The sequence below is a fragment of the Etheostoma cragini genome, chromosome 22 (assembly GCF_013103735.1).
Source record: "Etheostoma cragini isolate CJK2018 chromosome 22, CSU_Ecrag_1.0, whole genome shotgun sequence".
Lineage (NCBI taxonomy): Eukaryota > Metazoa > Chordata > Actinopteri > Perciformes > Percidae > Etheostoma > Etheostoma cragini.
In genome coordinates, this window is record NC_048428.1 from 16,263,615 (window position 1) to 16,281,529 (window position 17,915).

A 17,915-nucleotide genomic window follows, 5' to 3' on the forward strand; every position below is an offset into this window, starting at 1 on the left:
TCTTTTCTTCTCTTCACATGAGAACTGATTCCAAATCTGCTGCTGAGTCAGATTGGTCAATTTAGTTTGGAAAAAAATGTCTCTAAATCAAGCTAAATCTATCAACAGAAGATGTGATTTACCTGAGGATGCATTCGGGTGTCCTCACCTTCCTGGCGTTGAGCAGCAGAGCCCTGTGGCAGCCGGCAGACCCTGTCTGCCCCCCTTCTATTTGAGACAAGCAACAGTCCAGGAGTGAAAGGCATTTAATCAGCCAGATTGAAAAATAGAAGGAGGAGTCATTACTGTGGAAAATCCTGTGGCTCTGAGATAAACTCTGCAGTGTGTAACTCTACTTTATATTATATTTTGTGCACCTCAAATCATTAAAATATATTTATTCACTGTCAAAGTAGGAATAATGAACCGCAAAGGCTCGAGGTCCGGACTTGGAAAATGGGAAAAATAATAACCAGAGTGAATGTAACTGAATATTTCAGTTGTAAACCACCTCAGCAGACAGCTCAGTGGCTTATTTACTGAATGTGTGTTGGAAGGCTGACTCTTTTTTTTTCTACAAGGCTGCAGCCGTATGGACTTTAGAGATAGGGTAATACTTATACAGTAGAGCTAGATTTGCTGACAGTTTATAGGTACTTACACCCGAGTGGAAAGATGAAAGAATTCACACGTGTGCTTTGTTCCAGCTCTAGATCACAGTAACAGTTGTCTCATCAGAGAGCAGGGTCCATTAAAGAGGCAATTCTTATGAAAGATTACTACGGCTACAGGATGTATGATTTATTATGAGGTTTAGAGGTAGGGACTTCTTCTTAGTTAATATGTTTTATAGCTGTGTCACACGTACAAAGTGGAAGGGGATGGATATTCCTCCAGCCTTAATCACTGTTTAGCATATTTTCAATGCTGTATTTGCAACTTCAGCTGCAGTGCATAATCTCATTCCACAATATCTGCTGTGGAATGAAATACCACTCCTACAGTATGTGTGTTTGGAAGATAGTGACCTGCAATGAGATATATAATTTATGATTTGGTCAGACTATCCAACGTGTTTTAAGTTCAATTTACTTTGCAGGTTAAAGGGCCTAAGTGTCTATATATAAATATAAAACATAAAAGTTTGTTTGTGCAGAAAAATGCCCCCGATGACCGATATACAGTATGATCTCATACATTACTTTCAGTAAATTGTGCTGTAGCATTTTGTAGCTTAGGGTCGGGCCCCTCTAAAAGGGTGATATGGCTAATAATTGGGTAGGAAAAAAGACATTCGTGGACTATTCAGTAAAAAAGTAAAAAGGAAGGACTTCACTGAGGGAGCTTAAAATCATGACATCAATATTTCTGATCAATCTGTTGGTTTAACATTCACTTAATCAAGCTGTGTTTCTTTTGTTTTGCTCTCCACTTGTTTGTTTTTTTCCTCCTTCCGGGTACCAGTGAAGCCCAGATGTGTTTCAATGAACCACTGCTGCTCTCTGGTGGACGCTTTAGGACCAGGGCGCCTGGCTGCACTAGAAGAGCTAAAGTTGCAGATGTGGTAATTGAGGTTTTCCAGATGTTTGATTTAATTATTTAGAGTCCTGACGTCAATAACTTCTTTCCATCTACACATATCCACAAATTTAAAAGGAACACATATTCAAACTGACAGCTGGACAGTCAATTTACTGCAATATTTATAAATGATTCTATTTTCATGCAGTTTTATGAATGATCTCTCTCTCTCTCTCTCTCTCTCTCTCTCTCTCTCACTCTCTCTCTCACTCTCTCTCTCACTCTCTCTCTCACTCTCTCTCAGTGGGGCAGCAAAAAGGGGGGATATATTATGTGTATTTAAATGATCACGATTGCATAAAGTGTATTGACATTACTTATCCAAACAGTTTCAGATCAGCAATCAATAGCCTCATGTCAAATCTAACTACCATCTGTGTCGTGCAGTTGCCTGGCAGCCTCAGTCTGTCCTGAAGAAGTCATTGCAGTAACAGACAGCGCACATTGTGTCCTGGCTGTTAATGCACGCGGGGCGCAGACAAATCTTTTCACACTTGCAGGAAACGCATGCGCGCAGAGGAAACCAACTGGTTTGTGTCAATTCGAGGCAGACGGATGAGATCGAGCCAAAAATCACCTGTATTCTGGCATTCATGGTTACACAGTGAGTAGACATTTATATTTTACCTTTGATATCATTATAACCCTCGTGTTATGCATAAATGTCAGTGATGCTGGATCATATTTATGTGGATATTCTAGCAAAGCAGAAATAACAGCAGTCATTTTTCATTCGTGCACACTGGGATCTGTACTAAAATCATATCGCTGGTTAAGCAAATGTAAAAAATATTGTGGCTACGTACATGTAGGCTATCTGCAGATCTGCTTTTTACTTGGACAGAAAATCATCTGACTGTAAATAATCAGGTTTTCTGATCAAATAAAGTCATTGTGTTTTTATAAATGCATACTGCTTGCTTTAGGGTGATTGCCTCGAATCGACCATCATGCGTGCGTGTGTATCCTCCCGAGGATGCGACTGATGGATGCGATTCCTGCGGTCCAAGAGTAACAGCTTGTCGCTATCATTACTGCTCATCCCGCACAGACTGAGGCAGAGGAGAGAGGAGCGCGGTTGTTGTTCATCACAATTTGGTTTTTGTTGCATTCAGCATGAACTACCATACCGGTAGGAAATTTTGAGCTTTTTACATTGCTATATCTGCACCTAAACGCACCACACGCATTGTTTCTTGATCGAAAAATGTAGATTATTACATAATTGCGTAGTTTATTATGCATTGCACAGAAGTTGACCCTACGCGTCATAATCATGGAGTGGTCGTGCAATCCGCTTGACACGTTTTCCTCTATACTGTTTTTTTGAATTAGCAAATGTAATCACTAGCCTGTCATTTAAAGGGTGAAATTGTTTATGTTCAGGTTTAAGAAAGATTCTGTGATGTCTTGGATCGTGTGATGTTTGTGTGCGTGATGCTCCAGCATCTTGATGCAGTAGGCTAATAATCTTCTAGTAAAAAAAAACCTGTGGTCTCCATGTATTCTCCTCCTCGCAGTCCATGGGCTCAGAGCGGGTGGAGATGCGTAAGAGGCAGTTGCAGGTTCATCAGGAAGCAGCTGCCAGTGTCCTCCAAGAGCGCTACAGAATGGGAAACACCCCCACCAACGCCTCAAACGCCTGCTGCTTCTGCTGGTGCTGCTGCTGTAGCTGCTCCTGGTAATGCCACTCCACTGCTTCCCACACAGCACGGCCGGAGATGTGGTGCAAGGCATGGGGGGGGGGGGGGGGAATAAGGGCCTATTTACTCTATTCTGTGCAGCCTTTAAATATCCGTCTACTCCAAACACACACATTTACTGAAAGATAACAGAAAGACACCTTTTGTGTTGAAAATATTCTTCATTTGCTGCCATTACCTAGTTTAAAACATCTTCAGAAAGTATAGGTCTACAAATCCTTCGGCTTCAGATTACGCAGTTGCATTCCCATATATCTAACAAGATGGAAGCCCCTTTTCAGAGGCATTTAAGCTTAGAAAAGAGCTGAAGGTCAGTCAAACAGGTAACGATTCAACAGTTGATAATTATGAATAATAATTAATTGATTAACTGATCAATAGTTTTTTAAAGTAGATATGTGTTGCTTTTCTCTATTTTATATCATTGTAAATTAAATACTTTTGAGTTTTGGACTGTTGGTTGGACAAAAGACATTTGACATTGTAGTGGGGATTAGCTGACATTTTTAGACAAAACGATTAATCAGGAAAATAATATGCAGAGTAATCGATAATAAAAAAATAATTTACAGCCATCATTTACACATTATACACAAAAGTAAGTAGCAGCAAATGCTTTATGCCATTTGTCCACCCACCCGTTCAACACCACCACAGCCCACACCATCATTGCAGAAAAACAGGAGCACAGTGGTCCTGTGACCCACACTGGATCTCATTGGGTGGAGGCCTCAGGGGTTTTAATCTGTTTTGGACTCATCAACCGTTAACTTGTGAGGACAGTCACGGCCATGTTAATTCACTCCACTGGGGATAAGTAATACGTTTTGTCTCCACATCTTTATCAATTCCATCCGATTGTTGCACAGCTACAACAGCCACATTCCCAGATGGGATGGCTCACCTAAACCAATTAGTCTACAGCCAGCTGCTACACCAGGTGTAGGAAAACATTGTAATTACCCGCAAGTTATTCCCACAGGATGACGTGGATAGTTGACACACTTATTTACGCTAACATTCCCATTAGATTATCCTGAATCTGTAGGTGTTCCGTTACTTCACACGTGGAACAACCAACATCCAGTGCCTCACATAGGCTACAACAGGCCTACAGAAAATCTAGGAGTAGTTATATAACAAACGGAACATACCATTTACATATGTATTACGCTAGTCACTTCCAGTTAAAGGAATAGTTTGACAGTTTGAAAACTTAATTGGTTTCCTGCCAAGGAATTCTTGTTGGCAAACTCTAGGTGATGACAACTTAGGAAGGAAGCGCCCGGCCAAGAAATAGTCTGCCATATTACCCCGTGAAACATGTAATTTTTACTCTTTAGTTTCTGTAAGGATTAAACATTTAAGATAAGACACGTTAATTACTAAGCTTAAGAGTCGCTGGTAGGTATCTTTTACTATCTTTAGACAGAGCCTGACTAGCTGTTTCCCAGTTTCCAGTGTTTAGTTTATGCTAAGCTAAGCATCTATTGCCTGTAGCTTCATGTTTAACGGCAGATATGAGATTGGTATTGAGCTTCTCATCTAACTGTTTCCCAAAATGTCAAACTATTCCTTTAAGGTAAATCTTACCAATAAATTTAGGGTTGCACGATATGAAGAAAATATTGAATTACAATTATTTTTACTGATATCGCGATTGCAATATGAGTCACAATATTGGTGGGAATGATCCTTTTTGTATCATTATTCTCATTTTCATTGAAAAATTTAAAAAGAAAATGATTGAAGTGCGATTTTTTTTTTCCAAGGATCTGTACCAAACAAAGATTTGATACGATTTGTAGGCCAGGACATCTCTGCAGCACCACAATACTTTATTTTAGAATGGTTGGACACATATTTTGCCTTTCCCCAATATTGTGCCCCCCTGCGATTTGGATATTGCACTAGTCCATATTGCAATTTTGATGACATTGCATTTAATTGTGCAGCCCTAGATTCATTTAGCAATCCTATTTTGTGCATCAAACATGGCCGCAATAGTTCGGGTTTTCTGTTTCAATCAGACAATGACACAAAGTGCAAAGTGGGATCCATTAAAGGATTTTGGTGATGAAGAACTTCACTGGTCTGTGCAGAGCCCCAAGCTAAACCCCATCCAACATCTTTCGGATGAACTGAACTGCTGACTGTGAGCCGGGCCTCACTGTAGCTCATGTGGCTGAATAAGAGCAAATACCCACAGCCAGCTTGCAAAACATTATGGGAAGCTTTCCATTAAACCAAACGAGTCGAGGGTGTTATATGAGGACAGTGGGGTTAATGTTTGGGTGTCCACATGCTTGTACCACATAGTGTAGTCTTGCATGTAGTCCAGAGCGCTGCGGAGGATGGTCTGGCTAGTCCCACACAGCGTTCCGGGCAGGGGAATAAAAACATGCTCTGGTTTATTGGCATTTCTTTAAACCAATCACAATCGTTTTGGGTGGTGCTAAGCGCCGGACGGAGTCATGGTGCCGCTGCAAAACTGCCTCAAGAAGGAACTTGTTTTGGTGGAACATGGGTACCTTCAAAAGTTGTTTTTAGTCGTGCAACAGAAAACTCAGAATGGACAGATAGTATAGCTAGCTGTCTTGATTTAACCTGCAGAGATCTGAGGAGCAGTCAACCATAGTCCTTATAAATCGACAGGATTTTAAAATTCCAACACAAAGAAAGCATAAGATAACAAAAATCAGGCTAAAAAGAGGATCAGCCGCCGGAATATCGGGCAGCACCGGAGCAGTCCCGTAAGTGGAACGAAGCGCATATGGACCACACGTTGTGCATCAGAGCTGCTGCTGTTTGACAGGTTTGATTTCACACATTATGAAGGCAGCAATAAAAAGGACTCTAGTTATTTAAATTCTCGGCTTCATGATCAAAACTGGATGACAAGCTATTTATGATCAAAGCTAAACCAGCCTCATTGTTTTTTTCTTCCAGTTTGACGGTTAGGAGTGAGGACGAGGCAATACAGAGGACCACTTTTGAGCACAGACCAGAGGGAGCTACTAATTGTGAAGAAACTAGGTAATGGTTAAAGTCTGTCACCCTTCCATGTGCCATTACTGAGAGAATTGCTGTATATGACAGTGAACCAATACATCTATAATTCTTCTATCTTTAAGCCTGAAGCCTACTCTGGATGACGCCCGCTCCTGGCCCATGTCGTTTGAAAAGGTGATGAAAAGTGCAGCGGGTCGTGCCTGCTTCAGGCAGTTCCTGCGGACGGAGTTCAGCGAGGAGAACATGATGTTCTGGCTCGCCTGCGAGGAACTTAAAAAGGAGACCAATAAGACTGTGGTGGAGGAGAAAGTCCGTCAAATATACGAGGACTTCATCTCAATCCTTTCCCCTAAAGAGGTGAGCCACTGAGGCAAGATGTTCTGTAGGATGTTATGACTACATCGATTAAGTGTGGAAATCATTAGAATAATATCATTGTATCTTTGTGTTTTGAACGGTTGGACCAATAGGTTTAATAATTTAAAAGACTTTATTTCGGTCTTTAGGAAACTATGATGGCTGTTTTTGGATCTTACTTGACATCTTACAAACTAAACATCAATTGATCATGAAAATAATCATTTAGGGCTACACTTTACACTCATCTTCATCGTAAATTATTTGTTTCAATAGTCATTACTTATTTGAATTAATCTGTAAATGATTTGAATCGATTCAATTTGTTGAATCAATTTGTGTAAATTACAATGTCAGAAATAAGTACCAAAGTTCCCAGAATGAAAGATTACATTTTGCAACAGGCTATTGATTGTTAATGTCTGACAAACAATTAAAAACCAAAAGATTGGAAATGATTCGAGATTTTGGGAAATGCCCTCAATTGCTAAAAAGATTGATATTACGGTCACAACTGTGCACTAAGTATAATGCTCGGGGCCAGTAGTTGATTAGCTTAGCATAAAGACTGGGAGAATGGAAAATCAGTGTACCAGCAACTCTTAAGTTAAATTGATACAGGTAACAGCACTTTACACTGTACACATTTTTGTTGCCGTAACTATAAAGATGATTTTTTGGGGAACAATACACATTCAAAAACTTCTGCTTGAAAACTAGCTTGTACTCTATGCATCTTCTTGGAGTAAAAAATTAAAATAAAACATTTGGAAATATTCTGGCTGGGAGGCGGCCAGCAGAATTTGAGTGCGTACATACCCTTTAATTTTCTGTCAGATTAATCAACATATCATGTTAGTTCCATACGGTGTCTTTACGTGTAAGAGAGCTTCCATCTTTTACCTGCTCATCTTCTCCAGGTCAGTTTGGACTCTCGTGTTCGAGAAGTGATAAACCGCAACATGCTGGAGCCGACCTCGCACACGTTTGAAGACGCTCAGCAGCAAATCTACACGCTGATGCAGAGAGACTCGTACCCCCGCTTCATAAACTCGTCTGAGTATGCAGATCTGCTGAAGAGCCTGGAGGAGCCTCCCCCCGAGCCATAGACCTTCCACTGCCACACCTAGCTTTTCTTAACGGCGCATGCGTCCCATCCGAAAGAGTCTTGTGTTCCTGTTGGAGTCATGCTATATAGAGAAAGACAGACAGGAAAATGAACACTACTCAAAAACGGTCTTTATCCAGCTGTTAAATGCGGTTTATTCACCCATGATTAGCTTACCAAAACACTTGGAGCAAACAAGAACAAATGTTTGGTCCAGCATAAGTTACTTGTTTGAAAGCATATCTATATTTTTATATATTCCCTAGCGCTTGACATTGCACTTTTCTACCTTATTTAATGAGGGAAAGCATGCATCTGTGAGCACCGCATTTGTATTTAGGTATATAGTGAGCCTTAATACATATCCAGTTCTTGTAGAAACTAATAGGTTTTATTTAACAGCAATTTAAGAAGAAGGAAAGTGCCTTGGAATAAGATCTTCTACACTAGCACCTTTGGTCTAACATGAATGGTGCGACAATGACGTCATATGTTGGTGCTTTCAGCTCTTCTCAAAGATCAAAGTTTTTACAACTAGATGAGCTGATAATACCTGGGAATAGATTTTGTCTGTGTTTCAATACTGTGATATTAGTCATATTATATTTAATTTTAACAAAATGGGGGAAAACTGAATATATGACCATGACCACTGACATATTTGTGTATTTAAAACACGGAATTTGTGTGAAATAGCTTATTGAATTTTCACAAATTAAATAAAGCACAATCATATGTTGTTTTTGCGGTTTGTCGTCAAGATGATGGATATGTGGATTGCATATTAAGCTTTTACAACTATTTCCCATGTGCTTTGTATGAAAATGATGTAGAAGAACAGATTAAATCTGCAAAAAACAATTCTTCCCATTAGAGTTAATTAGAGTATTTTTTCGATTCATTGTTTAGTCTACGGGACAGCAAAAATACTAACAAGGCTCCATGAGTTGGTATGGAGACTAGAGGTGTCAAGCCCTGGTTGATGTCTTAAAGTCGGTTGTTTTGTCTGACAACAAATCCCAAACTGCAAAATACTATTTTTACAAAAAAAAATCTGAAATAGTCAAGTTTAAAATACTGGAAACAACAAATGTGTTTCTGCTAGATAAAAAGCCTTAATTAATTTATCAACTAATAACTAGTTTCATTACTACTACTACACATAGGCTTCATTAATAAAAAAGAGCATTTAGCAATAGGCCATTTATTGTGAGACAGTAGGTATTAGACCATAAAATATAGCCCTAGTTATTCCAATACATACGTTTCCAGCAGGAAATGGCTTGTCTCAATGGCAAATAGCTTTACAATCAAGCAACTAAAGTTACTCTAACACTGAGGGTTGTGCATGGCTCCAGGTCAGAATACAGCATAGTTTATCGTTAAGCCTCTCCCGGGTTGACAAAGAGCCCCAGACCTGTCTGGCTCTATGAGTAGCAGCGTGGTTTTATTGTCAAGTAAGTCAGTGGCTCGTGTATTCCACAGGGTCTCGCTAGGATCAAGCCCAAAGGACTCTGGTGGGGCGGTGCGGATGTGCGGCTCCTCCCGAGTTCATTCATTGCTGATAGGGGGAAGCTGCTTCTCAATGAATCGTTTGACATCCACCATTTCCTGCGCAGATAAAGAAAAGGATAGATATAGATATAGATATATATATATATATATATATATATATATATATATATACACACACATATATATGTATACACACACGCACGCAGAGAGAGAGAGAAAGAAAGAGAGAGACTGCATATATATATATATATATATAGAGAGAGAGAGAGAGAGAGAGAGAGAGAGAGAGAGATAGAGAGAGAGAGAGAGATAGAGAGATAGAGAGATAGAGAGATAGAGAGATAGAGAGATAGAGAGATAGATAGAGCAACTTGAGCTCCAAAGTCAAAGGTGACTTTCTCCTCACTGACCTCTGGACAGGCGCTGTGAGGTAGACCCCGATACGACTTGAAGGTGATGTTAGCTGGATTTATGAGGCATTTCATCTTCTCTGCTGTCTGGTTGCCAAACACAAAGGGCACCAGGGGGTCAGCATCCCCGTGGCATTGTAGAACATGCATGTCCTTGTTAGCACTGTTAGCAGACGCCTGAGAATAGAAGAGATTATGATTACTATTATCTGATTATGACAGATTATGACTTGGCTATGGGATATCCCTTAATTGTAATACATTTAAAAGAATAGTTTAAAACAAAATGAATAAGGGTGTCACAATCAAAATGAAGTTACTTTCTTAAATATCAAATTATAAAATGGAATCGTTGATACTGCAATTCCGATTCAGCAGATGCTGAAGCCCCATAAAGAGAGCCTGAACCCCTTCCTCCTTCTCTGAAGTGTGTAATTATTTCGGATTTCCAGTGAGTTATGTTGACATCGTTCGCGTTGTCTACAAAAAAGCCACAGTTTGCTAGCTCTGCTATGTGCGTACCATTTCTTGTGTGTTTACCATTGTACATTAGCCTAGCAGCTAGCGGATATTCCTTCTGCTTATAGCTTTATCACAACAAAACCGCACGGTTAAATTTCAGCCTGTATGCACATTTTGTAGCCTAAACAGAGCAGCTTATATTGGTTATATTAGAAAGAGCAACAAGTTAGCAGGCTGCCGTCCGCCGAGTCGCCCTCTTTGCTATCGGTCTACTCAGCTGCTGTGCTGGATCGATGGTGTTAAAGACCCCAACGAGGCCTTCAAGGCAGCGCTGCGACCGTCGTCTTCGACCATAACCATGGCCTAATCCTAGACAGTTAAAGTTCTAATCCTAGTGCCTTGCAGGCAGCGCTGCCTGAAAGACGAGCTTCGGGGCTAAAAACACCAAACGCCGTGTGGTGCGAACATAGACCGTTAGTGCGAAGCGTGTGCCCTCAGGATCGGTAAACTTTTCTTTTCTTTTCTTTTTACTTTATTGACAACTTGTCTTGATTGCAATTGACTGAAGATAAGTTATTGTTACATTATGTTGTTGATAAATGTTTTAAATTAGACAATGTAGTGTGGTTTCGAACAAAGGTTAGACATTACATTTCATACAAGACTAGCCAGAAATGTTTAAAAAAAAAAAAATAGTTAAGATCGAGAAATGAATCGTGACCTTAGAATCAAAGTTTTGAAATCAAATCGAGGATTTGGAGAATCCTGACACCCGTAAAAATGAACAATGGGGGAATTTTACCTATATATATATATATTTGAGAAATTAAAGACATGTGGAATTTTCTGTCATATATATAATGATATAATGTTACAATGTTGGATGTTCATACTAAATTGAATTATTCATATTGTGCCTGATTTCTTTATATGATCATCCACTTACAGAAAGTTACTTCAGTGTTAAAATTTCATATACTGCTACATGAACATGCTAAAGTCATGGAAACCTGTAATCTTGGCTGCACACGTTAATTTCTCCTGAATTTCGAGTTACATTCCTGCTGAACTATACATATTTGTATCGCTGACCAATCAGAATAGACTGGGTTTTTCTGGACTTGAAGAGATAGGTGATGCAGCAGAGTGTCTCAGGCAGAGGGTGAACACAGGTGCAGCATCCATCCCAGTATTATAGCATTTTTCCATTACGTGGTACCTGCTCGACTCAGACTGCCTCTACTCGCCTTTTTTAGAATGGTTTTCCATTATGAAAAAAGTACCTGGTACCTGCTAACAGGTACTTTTTTTAGTATCAACTCTGTGGAAGTTCCAAGCAAGCTGAGGCGATACCAAAAGGTGACATGAAAACCTGCAGACCACTGACTGGTCGGAGAGAATCGTCGTTAATCAGTGCGTCATCATTGCTAGCGACGGAAGGGGGTGTCCTGAAAAAAAACACCATTTTTAAATAGTTCAGCCTGCAGCGTTTTTTTTTGCTGCCTCCAACTTCTTTTGAAACTAAAATGTGTCTTCTGGCTGCCGAGAATCAAAAACAACACACTTTCGACGTTCTCTCTGTGTGTGTGTGTGTGTGTGTGTTAGCTCACAGCAGTTTCCTGAGGCCGTACTAAATCTACAATGGGAAAAGGAGGCTGGGGCACTGCAGTCGAGTCGAGCAGGTACCATGTAATGGAAAACCAGCATTAGAGACATAAAGTGTTGTACTGTTGAAGCATGTAAACATGTTCTTGTAATAAAATCAAACAAGAAAGATCAATTTGAACTTTCTGGTGAACAATTTCTTTAAGCTTCTGTCTAGAATTTACTGAGCCACTGAATAATTGACTAAAACCTACATTAAATAAATATGTGTCTACCTGAGGGAAGGAGTTGCGGAGAGGGAGCCAGCAGCTCAGAGCGACCACTCCAGCTAGCTTCTGTTGAGTTGTCAAAGCCGTGTAGAGGGACAATGCTCCACCCTGGAAAAAAAACAAAAAACTACCACTTTTGGAAAAAAAAAACCATCCTCATCACATATCTTTTAACAGAGACCAAAAGCAGTGTTTCAAATGTATGCAAGACTTGACTCTTTGAGCAGTACAAGTGTGTGTGTGTGTGTGTGTGTGTGCATCTTTTAACTTTGGTTATTTAAATGCATAACCGGTGAATCACAATGAAAACAGCGTTATGTCACACATCATCTGCATGCTGTACATGCCACACTAACCTGTGAAAATCCGCCCAGGAGAATTCTGTGTGAAGGTATTCCATTCTTCACTTCTTGGTCTATCAAGGCTTTAACTGTGGAGAAATTAAAGGAAATTCTTGCAATCAACACTAACTTGCACTTTAACAAGCTATATGCAACTCAAACAAATAGAAGCATATTCCTAACAAGAGCTCCGATGAAACTGGAAGACTTACGGTTCTCTGACGCTCTTTTAATACCGGTCTCATCTTCATTTGCATCTGGGCTCAAACCATGGATATCAAACCTATCCATGGGGGGGGGGGGACGACGACATGTAAGGCTCGATGTGTATGTGACAACTCCAAAAGGTGTTAAAATACTGTAGCACTTACCAAGAAGGCATTGACATTCTCATGTTCAAAGAAACAGGCATGGTAGGACTGTAATTAATGAAGAAAAATAAAAAAATGTAAACCTTATGAATGTTGCCTGGACTGCAAACAGAGTGTCAACAAGTTTACAAGATTTTTTTTACACCCTTTAATGTGATTTATAGTGGAAGAAACGACATTCCAGACTATATAAAACCTTGAAATGATGTGCTTTGAAATACTTGCAGATGCCCTGTGTAAAGTAGAGCTCCTGAATACCTACGCGTGTGGACAGATGTATTTCACATGTGGGATCCTGATGCCTGCGAAAGCTTCTGCCCAGCCATGTCTGTCATATTGGACAAAATGAAACCAGTTTAATTACCACTTATGTTTAAGAGATACATTTTATAATAATTGTGCACAAAAAGAGGAAAAAAAACTGTATTCACGTACCCTGTGTCACCAAGACCATGAAGAAATATCACCTGTAAAAAAACAACACATGGGTAAGATATAAGATAATACGTGTCAAAAGAATGTATGTATGTTGTTGTGTAGCTAGCTAGTTATTTGAACCTACAGTTGTTTTTGTTTTAACTTCAATTAGCTAGATAAATGTTAACTAGTGCTGCCTGGTGAACTCACCGCTGCAGTGGCTTTTCGGGCAGCAGGCACAATGGCAGGTAAAGGCGCTGACATGCTGTTGCCGCACATACAGCGCTGAGGCAGCTGATATGTAGGGTCAAGTTAGCTCCTGTTAGCTAATAACGATATCCCCCACTGTCAATCTGTGTCGACCTTTGTCCGACTCTAGCTGTCAAACGCTTAACAGTTTAAAGACAAATGTCGACCGAAGATGGAGTTCGAGGTACCGCGGTCTCGTATTAGCCACTAACGCCAATCGTGAATTTCTTTTTAGAAGTTGAATTTGGTGAAAATAATATACCAACGGGACACACTACTCGCCGTCATGCACTGCCACGCTTAGTAATCCCGCCCTGTCTGCTAGGTGATTGGCTGTCACCTGAGGTTCTTTGCGGATGCGAAGCACTGATTGGGTTGTTGAAATGACAATGAACGCTGCTTTATTAATGGTCAATCAAATTGATAACAACGAAGCAAACTTCGAATCCTCATGAGTATAGGCAATGAAATTATACAACATGTTTGACTTCATATTTATATAATATATGTATTAAACATTTTTTTCTTACCTATTTAAAAATGTATATTATTTGCTTTTTTAGCCTTATTTAATGACATCCACTGAAATACTTTATCGCTCAGCAGTAGTACATTCAAAGATCCTCTATATGGTATGTAACCGAATGTATCTCATGGACAGTTAAATCTGGTACATTTCAACTATCGTGCTTTTATTATGAAATCCGAGGTCACCAGAAGTACTTCCGCGTACCTCGGTCACGTGCCCGTTATGTCCTTGGTTGCTTTGACATGTGAGCAATAGAAACATGTCTTTCCCCAAAAAACCTGGTAGTAAAGCGTTAGATGTTTTGCAAAATCTGCCGCGGATAACTTTAGCAAACTTGCGGCCTGAACCAGGAGCCAGAAAAACGGTAAGTTTTCATGTTTCATCTCTATTAAAGCTATATTTTGCAGCTCATGGCTAGTAAACGTTAGCTTGTTATGTCGAGACAAGTGCTATCCTTCTGTCAGTTGTTTTGATAAGAAGGTACATAAGCAAGCTAGAATTAATAATTTTTTTTTACTTGTAGGAGAAACGGCGGGGCAGAGGACAGCATGGTGGCAACAGAAGCGGCCGAGGACATAAAGGAGAGCGGCAGAGAGGCAACCGGCCTCGGCTGGGATTTGAAGGGGGTCAGACTCCGTTTTATCTGTCTATCCCAAAATATGGCTACAATGAAGGACACAGGTAAATGCTCGTCAATCTGTTCCTTGACCTTTGGAAATAACCAGTGAGTGTTTTGCGAGTAAATTATTGTCACAAGTTGCACAAACAAATAGATCATACATTACAAGGACGTAAATGCAAGCAGAAAATACTCTTTATGATTTCCTCTTGTTACACTTGGGCGACACAAAATAGCATCCCTTTTACAAGCATTCACAACTAGATGACTTTCCTTGTATTCATAATTTTTAAAAAGTGTATATATACGTTTGAAGACCCTGGCTTATTACTGCAGTGAGTTTCAATCTTAAATTTGGGTATTTGTCACAGTATCTCCATCCAAACCACCAAATCCTACACATGTTGATGTACTTCCAGTAGTGAGATCCCTAATTGTTCTCTTCACCCAAAAGAAGTGAAGATACCAATATTAAGTTTGCTGTTGCTTAGCCAATATTTCAGTCAGTGTAGTTTTTGCACAGATGACTGATGATTTTGTATCATATTTTCATAAGTTGAGCATGAGATTCTGGTGATCACAAATTATTTTAACCTAATAATGACGATATTTGTGTGCTCCTCCTCAGTCGGCGTCCTCAGTATCAGCCTCTGTCATTGAAACGACTGCAGTACCTGATTGATCTGGGACGAGTTGACCCAACTCAGCCCATAGACCTGACCCAGCTAGTCAATGCCAGAGGAGTGACAATCCAGCCTCTGAAGAGGGACTATGGAGTTCAGCTCGTTGATGAGGTAATTGCTTGAACATGGACTTTTTCACACCTAGCATTGATCATAAGAGATATAGAAAGTTCTTTATTTATCTCCAGTAGTACAAAACACTTAACATTTACTCCCTTTTTAAGTGGTGGTGTATAATGGGAGATTAGAGAAAAAGATTTGGTCTTTTGGTATTTGGGCTTTTTTTAGTAACATAAGAATTTTCGGAGGCTTAATGTTTTACCACAAATCCTATGGGAATTTATTAATTTCTCATGGCCATGATACATAGGGGTGTAGAAGATGGATGGAGGGACTAGTAATTTCTCTACGTTCCACATTTTATAAGATGCTTCAGAAATGATCAGCTCAAAAACACCTACCTCTACTACACTAGCTGCAGTAAATAAAGTGTAGCAAAATACAACCTGGCTCTATTTTTGCACACATGCAGATTTTTTACAGTTAAGGTCTATCTTAAATCATCTATATGAAACTACAAGGGGAATACCTAATGCTAACAGCAAATTATGGAATTGAGGAGAAAGTGAAGAAATGAACTTAGTGTGGACAGTCCACTGCTCATTGAGTCCACTATTACAATTTGGACATACAGACATTGTAACGTAAGCGGTAACATGGTCCTAAATTTAAATTACTAATCAATAGAACCAGATATCCAGATCGCAGACCAACAGGTAACTCAGAGGCTCTTGGACCATCTTGTGCCAGTAGGTGGTGCCACATAACAATGTTGTCATTCTGTCACAGATTAAGATGTTTTTGACCCTTTTTTTCGCCCTGACGTGCCAGAAGTTCACCTTCAATGTGCTTTTCTATTTTCCAGGGTGCTGACATTTTTGCTGCAAAAATCAACATTGAGGTTCAGAGAGCTTCTGAAGGAGCTGTAGCTGCTATTGAGAGGAACGGAGGGGTCATCACTACCGGTTTCTATGATCCTATAAGTCTTGGTAACTAATGAATGATTATAATTATGCATTCACTCACAATATAACATCCATCGGGTGTATTTTATACCTAAAATTGTATTCCCTTTTTTCTTTGACAGGGATTCTCATAAAGCCCGTCCCATTCTTCTTACGTGGTCAGCCTATTCCAAAGCGAAGGTTACCAGGTGAGGATATGGTCCCATATTACACAGATGCTGAAAACCGGGGTTACTTGGCAGACCCAGAGAAAATCCAGCAGGCCCGGCTAGCCCTGGCAAAGAAGTACGGATATATTTTGCCAGACATTTCAAAGGATGAACTGTATCGCATGCTCTCCATGAGGAAGGATGTTCGACAGATCTTCTTTGGCCTCGCTCCAGGCTGGGTCGTAAGCATGCCGGAGAAGAAGATTTTGAAAACCACTGATGAGAAACTTCTGAAATATTATAGCTCATAGGTGTGTAGCAAAATAAAATGTTTATGTACAGTATTTCATGGCGAAAGTCAGAAAAATACTAAGTCTTGGATGTTAAAAACATGTTTAAAAAAAAAAGTGTCCATTTTCTATTAAAAATGTGTGAAAACAGTTTAAGGATGATTTATTGTCATGGAATCTTAATCTTAATCTACATTTAAGTATATTGGTGTAGTCATGTGGTTAGTTATCATAAGACCTTTTTGGTGTTAAAAGTTTTATACAGAATGTCTGTCTGACTGTAGACCGGTCAGCATGATGGAAGGAACGTGAACTGTAACAGGTGAGGGGGAAACAAGGAAAATAAGATAACTCAAAGAATGAAAACAGGAAACAGATGCCTGTTGATGTGTGTTACTTGTGAAATGGGTTGCCTCAGTCCTAGAAGGGGAGTTTGAAATTAGTCATATGCAGCTGTATCCTGGTGTGGACGTTCAAAAGATCCCTCTCCATCCTCTTGGAATACAATCACAGGCAAACATACACACACAAGTTTGTCCCGTTAAGCGTTACGGACATAAAAATGCCATTAACAAATGTTTATGCTTTGATATCTAAGGAAATCACTGTGATTTAATCTAAATGTGGTATTTATCACTTAGTGATGTCACTCACCTTCACAAAGTTCTCACTTTTAGTGAGAGTTATTTTGAGATGAAAACCAGATATTTGTAATGCAGACTCATTAATATCTTAAAATAATATCAACACAATGATATTTACACCCTGCTTGTACCATAATATACTTGTAGATTTTTGCCTGATAATGGTTCCCTCGGGTTTCAACTCTCCCTACGCTCATGTTTATTTTTTAAAGTCAAATGGCACACTCTCTATAAATAACTTGGTATTTTACACAGATATTGTCTTAAGGGACGCTGCCATAGAATTTCTGCTGGTATAAAAACACTTTATCAAAAGGAAGCATATGTTTGTGTGTGCGACTACGAGCATTGTGTGTCTGTACAAAAATCACCTCGGCCATGTTGGTTACTGGTAGGCAGGTCTCAATCATGCAATAATAAAAGTAACAAGAAAATAGGATGAACCCAACTGTGAGTTAAATTTATTTTATTTTAGGAAGTTTTGCATTTCATTTAAAAAAGCATTTTTAAGGTGGATTTCTAACAATATTTGTACATTTTATAATCTGTTACCATACGAGACAAAGGTCACACTTTGATGATTTTGCTTGTGTCTCC

The 17,915-nt window shown here is 39.5% G+C and overlaps 3 protein-coding genes across 5 annotated transcripts; 2 read left to right on the forward strand and 1 right to left on the reverse strand.

The window, feature by feature from the left end:
* Positions 1-1,951: 1,951 nt before the first annotated feature.
* Positions 1,952-8,479, forward strand: LOC117937975 (regulator of G-protein signaling 20). 3 transcript variants are annotated; one of them, XM_034862280.1, is made up of 6 exons: positions 1,952-2,164; positions 2,487-2,692; positions 3,081-3,241; positions 6,213-6,299; positions 6,398-6,632; positions 7,553-8,479. In XM_034862280.1, the coding sequence occupies exons 3-6, from the start codon at positions 3,084-3,086 to the stop codon at positions 7,739-7,741; spliced, it is 669 nt and encodes a 222-aa protein (XP_034718171.1). In that variant the 5' UTR covers positions 1,952-2,164; positions 2,487-2,692; positions 3,081-3,083; the 3' UTR covers positions 7,742-8,479. The 3 variants fall into 3 exon arrangements, with proteins under 3 accessions (XP_034718171.1, XP_034718173.1, XP_034718172.1); XM_034862282.1 differs by having other exon boundaries at positions 6,213-6,293; positions 6,395-6,632; XM_034862281.1 differs by lacking the exon at positions 2,487-2,692 and having other exon boundaries at positions 1,974-2,164.
* Positions 8,480-8,928: 449 nt separating this feature from the next.
* lypla1 (lysophospholipase 1) lies at positions 8,929-13,714 on the reverse strand. The gene is made up of 9 exons (XM_034862279.1): positions 13,341-13,714; positions 13,149-13,180; positions 12,976-13,041; positions 12,714-12,761; positions 12,555-12,625; positions 12,358-12,431; positions 12,008-12,109; positions 9,666-9,842; positions 8,929-9,351 (listed from the first exon to the last, which is right to left on the reverse strand). Exons 1-9 carry the CDS (start codon positions 13,407-13,409, stop codon positions 9,292-9,294), a joined length of 699 nt encoding a protein of 232 aa, XP_034718170.1. The 5' UTR covers positions 13,410-13,714; the 3' UTR covers positions 8,929-9,291.
* A 311-nt stretch (positions 13,715-14,025) lies between these two features.
* mrpl15 (mitochondrial ribosomal protein L15) lies at positions 14,026-16,728 on the forward strand. Its single transcript, XM_034862556.1, has 5 exons — positions 14,026-14,272; positions 14,432-14,589; positions 15,156-15,321; positions 16,136-16,259; positions 16,358-16,728. The coding sequence occupies exons 1-5, from the start codon at positions 14,168-14,170 to the stop codon at positions 16,693-16,695; spliced, it is 891 nt and encodes a 296-aa protein (XP_034718447.1). The 5' UTR covers positions 14,026-14,167; the 3' UTR covers positions 16,696-16,728.
* Positions 16,729-17,915: the final 1,187 nt, after the last annotated feature.

Excerpts from the sequence above, each read along its gene's own strand:
- LOC117937975 (XM_034862280.1), top strand. The coding sequence starts at position 3,084 with ATGGGCTCAGAGCGGGTGGAGATGCGTAAGAGGCAGTTGCAGGTTCAT. Across the intron at positions 6,300-6,397 it reads ACTAATTGTGAAGAAACTAG|CCTGAAGCCTACTCTGGATG; the intron begins GTAATGGTTAAA and ends TCTATCTTTAAG. Across the intron at positions 6,633-7,552 it reads CAATCCTTTCCCCTAAAGAG|GTCAGTTTGGACTCTCGTGT; the intron begins GTGAGCCACTGA and ends CATCTTCTCCAG.
- lypla1 (XM_034862279.1), bottom strand. The coding sequence starts at position 13,409 with ATGTGCGGCAACAGCATGTCAGCGCCTTTACCTGCCATTGTGCCTGCT. Across the intron at positions 13,181-13,340 it reads CCCGAAAAGCCACTGCAGCG|GTGATATTTCTTCATGGTCT; the intron begins GTGAGTTCACCA and ends GTTTTTTTACAG. Across the intron at positions 9,843-12,007 it reads TCCGCAACTCCTTCCCTCAG|GCGTCTGCTAACAGTGCTAA; the intron begins GTAGACACATAT and ends TTCTATTCTCAG.
- mrpl15 (XM_034862556.1), top strand. The coding sequence starts at position 14,168 with ATGTCTTTCCCCAAAAAACCTGGTAGTAAAGCGTTAGATGTTTTGCAA. Across the intron at positions 14,273-14,431 it reads AACCAGGAGCCAGAAAAACG|GAGAAACGGCGGGGCAGAGG; the intron begins GTAAGTTTTCAT and ends TTTTACTTGTAG. Across the intron at positions 14,590-15,155 it reads GGCTACAATGAAGGACACAG|TCGGCGTCCTCAGTATCAGC; the intron begins GTAAATGCTCGT and ends GCTCCTCCTCAG.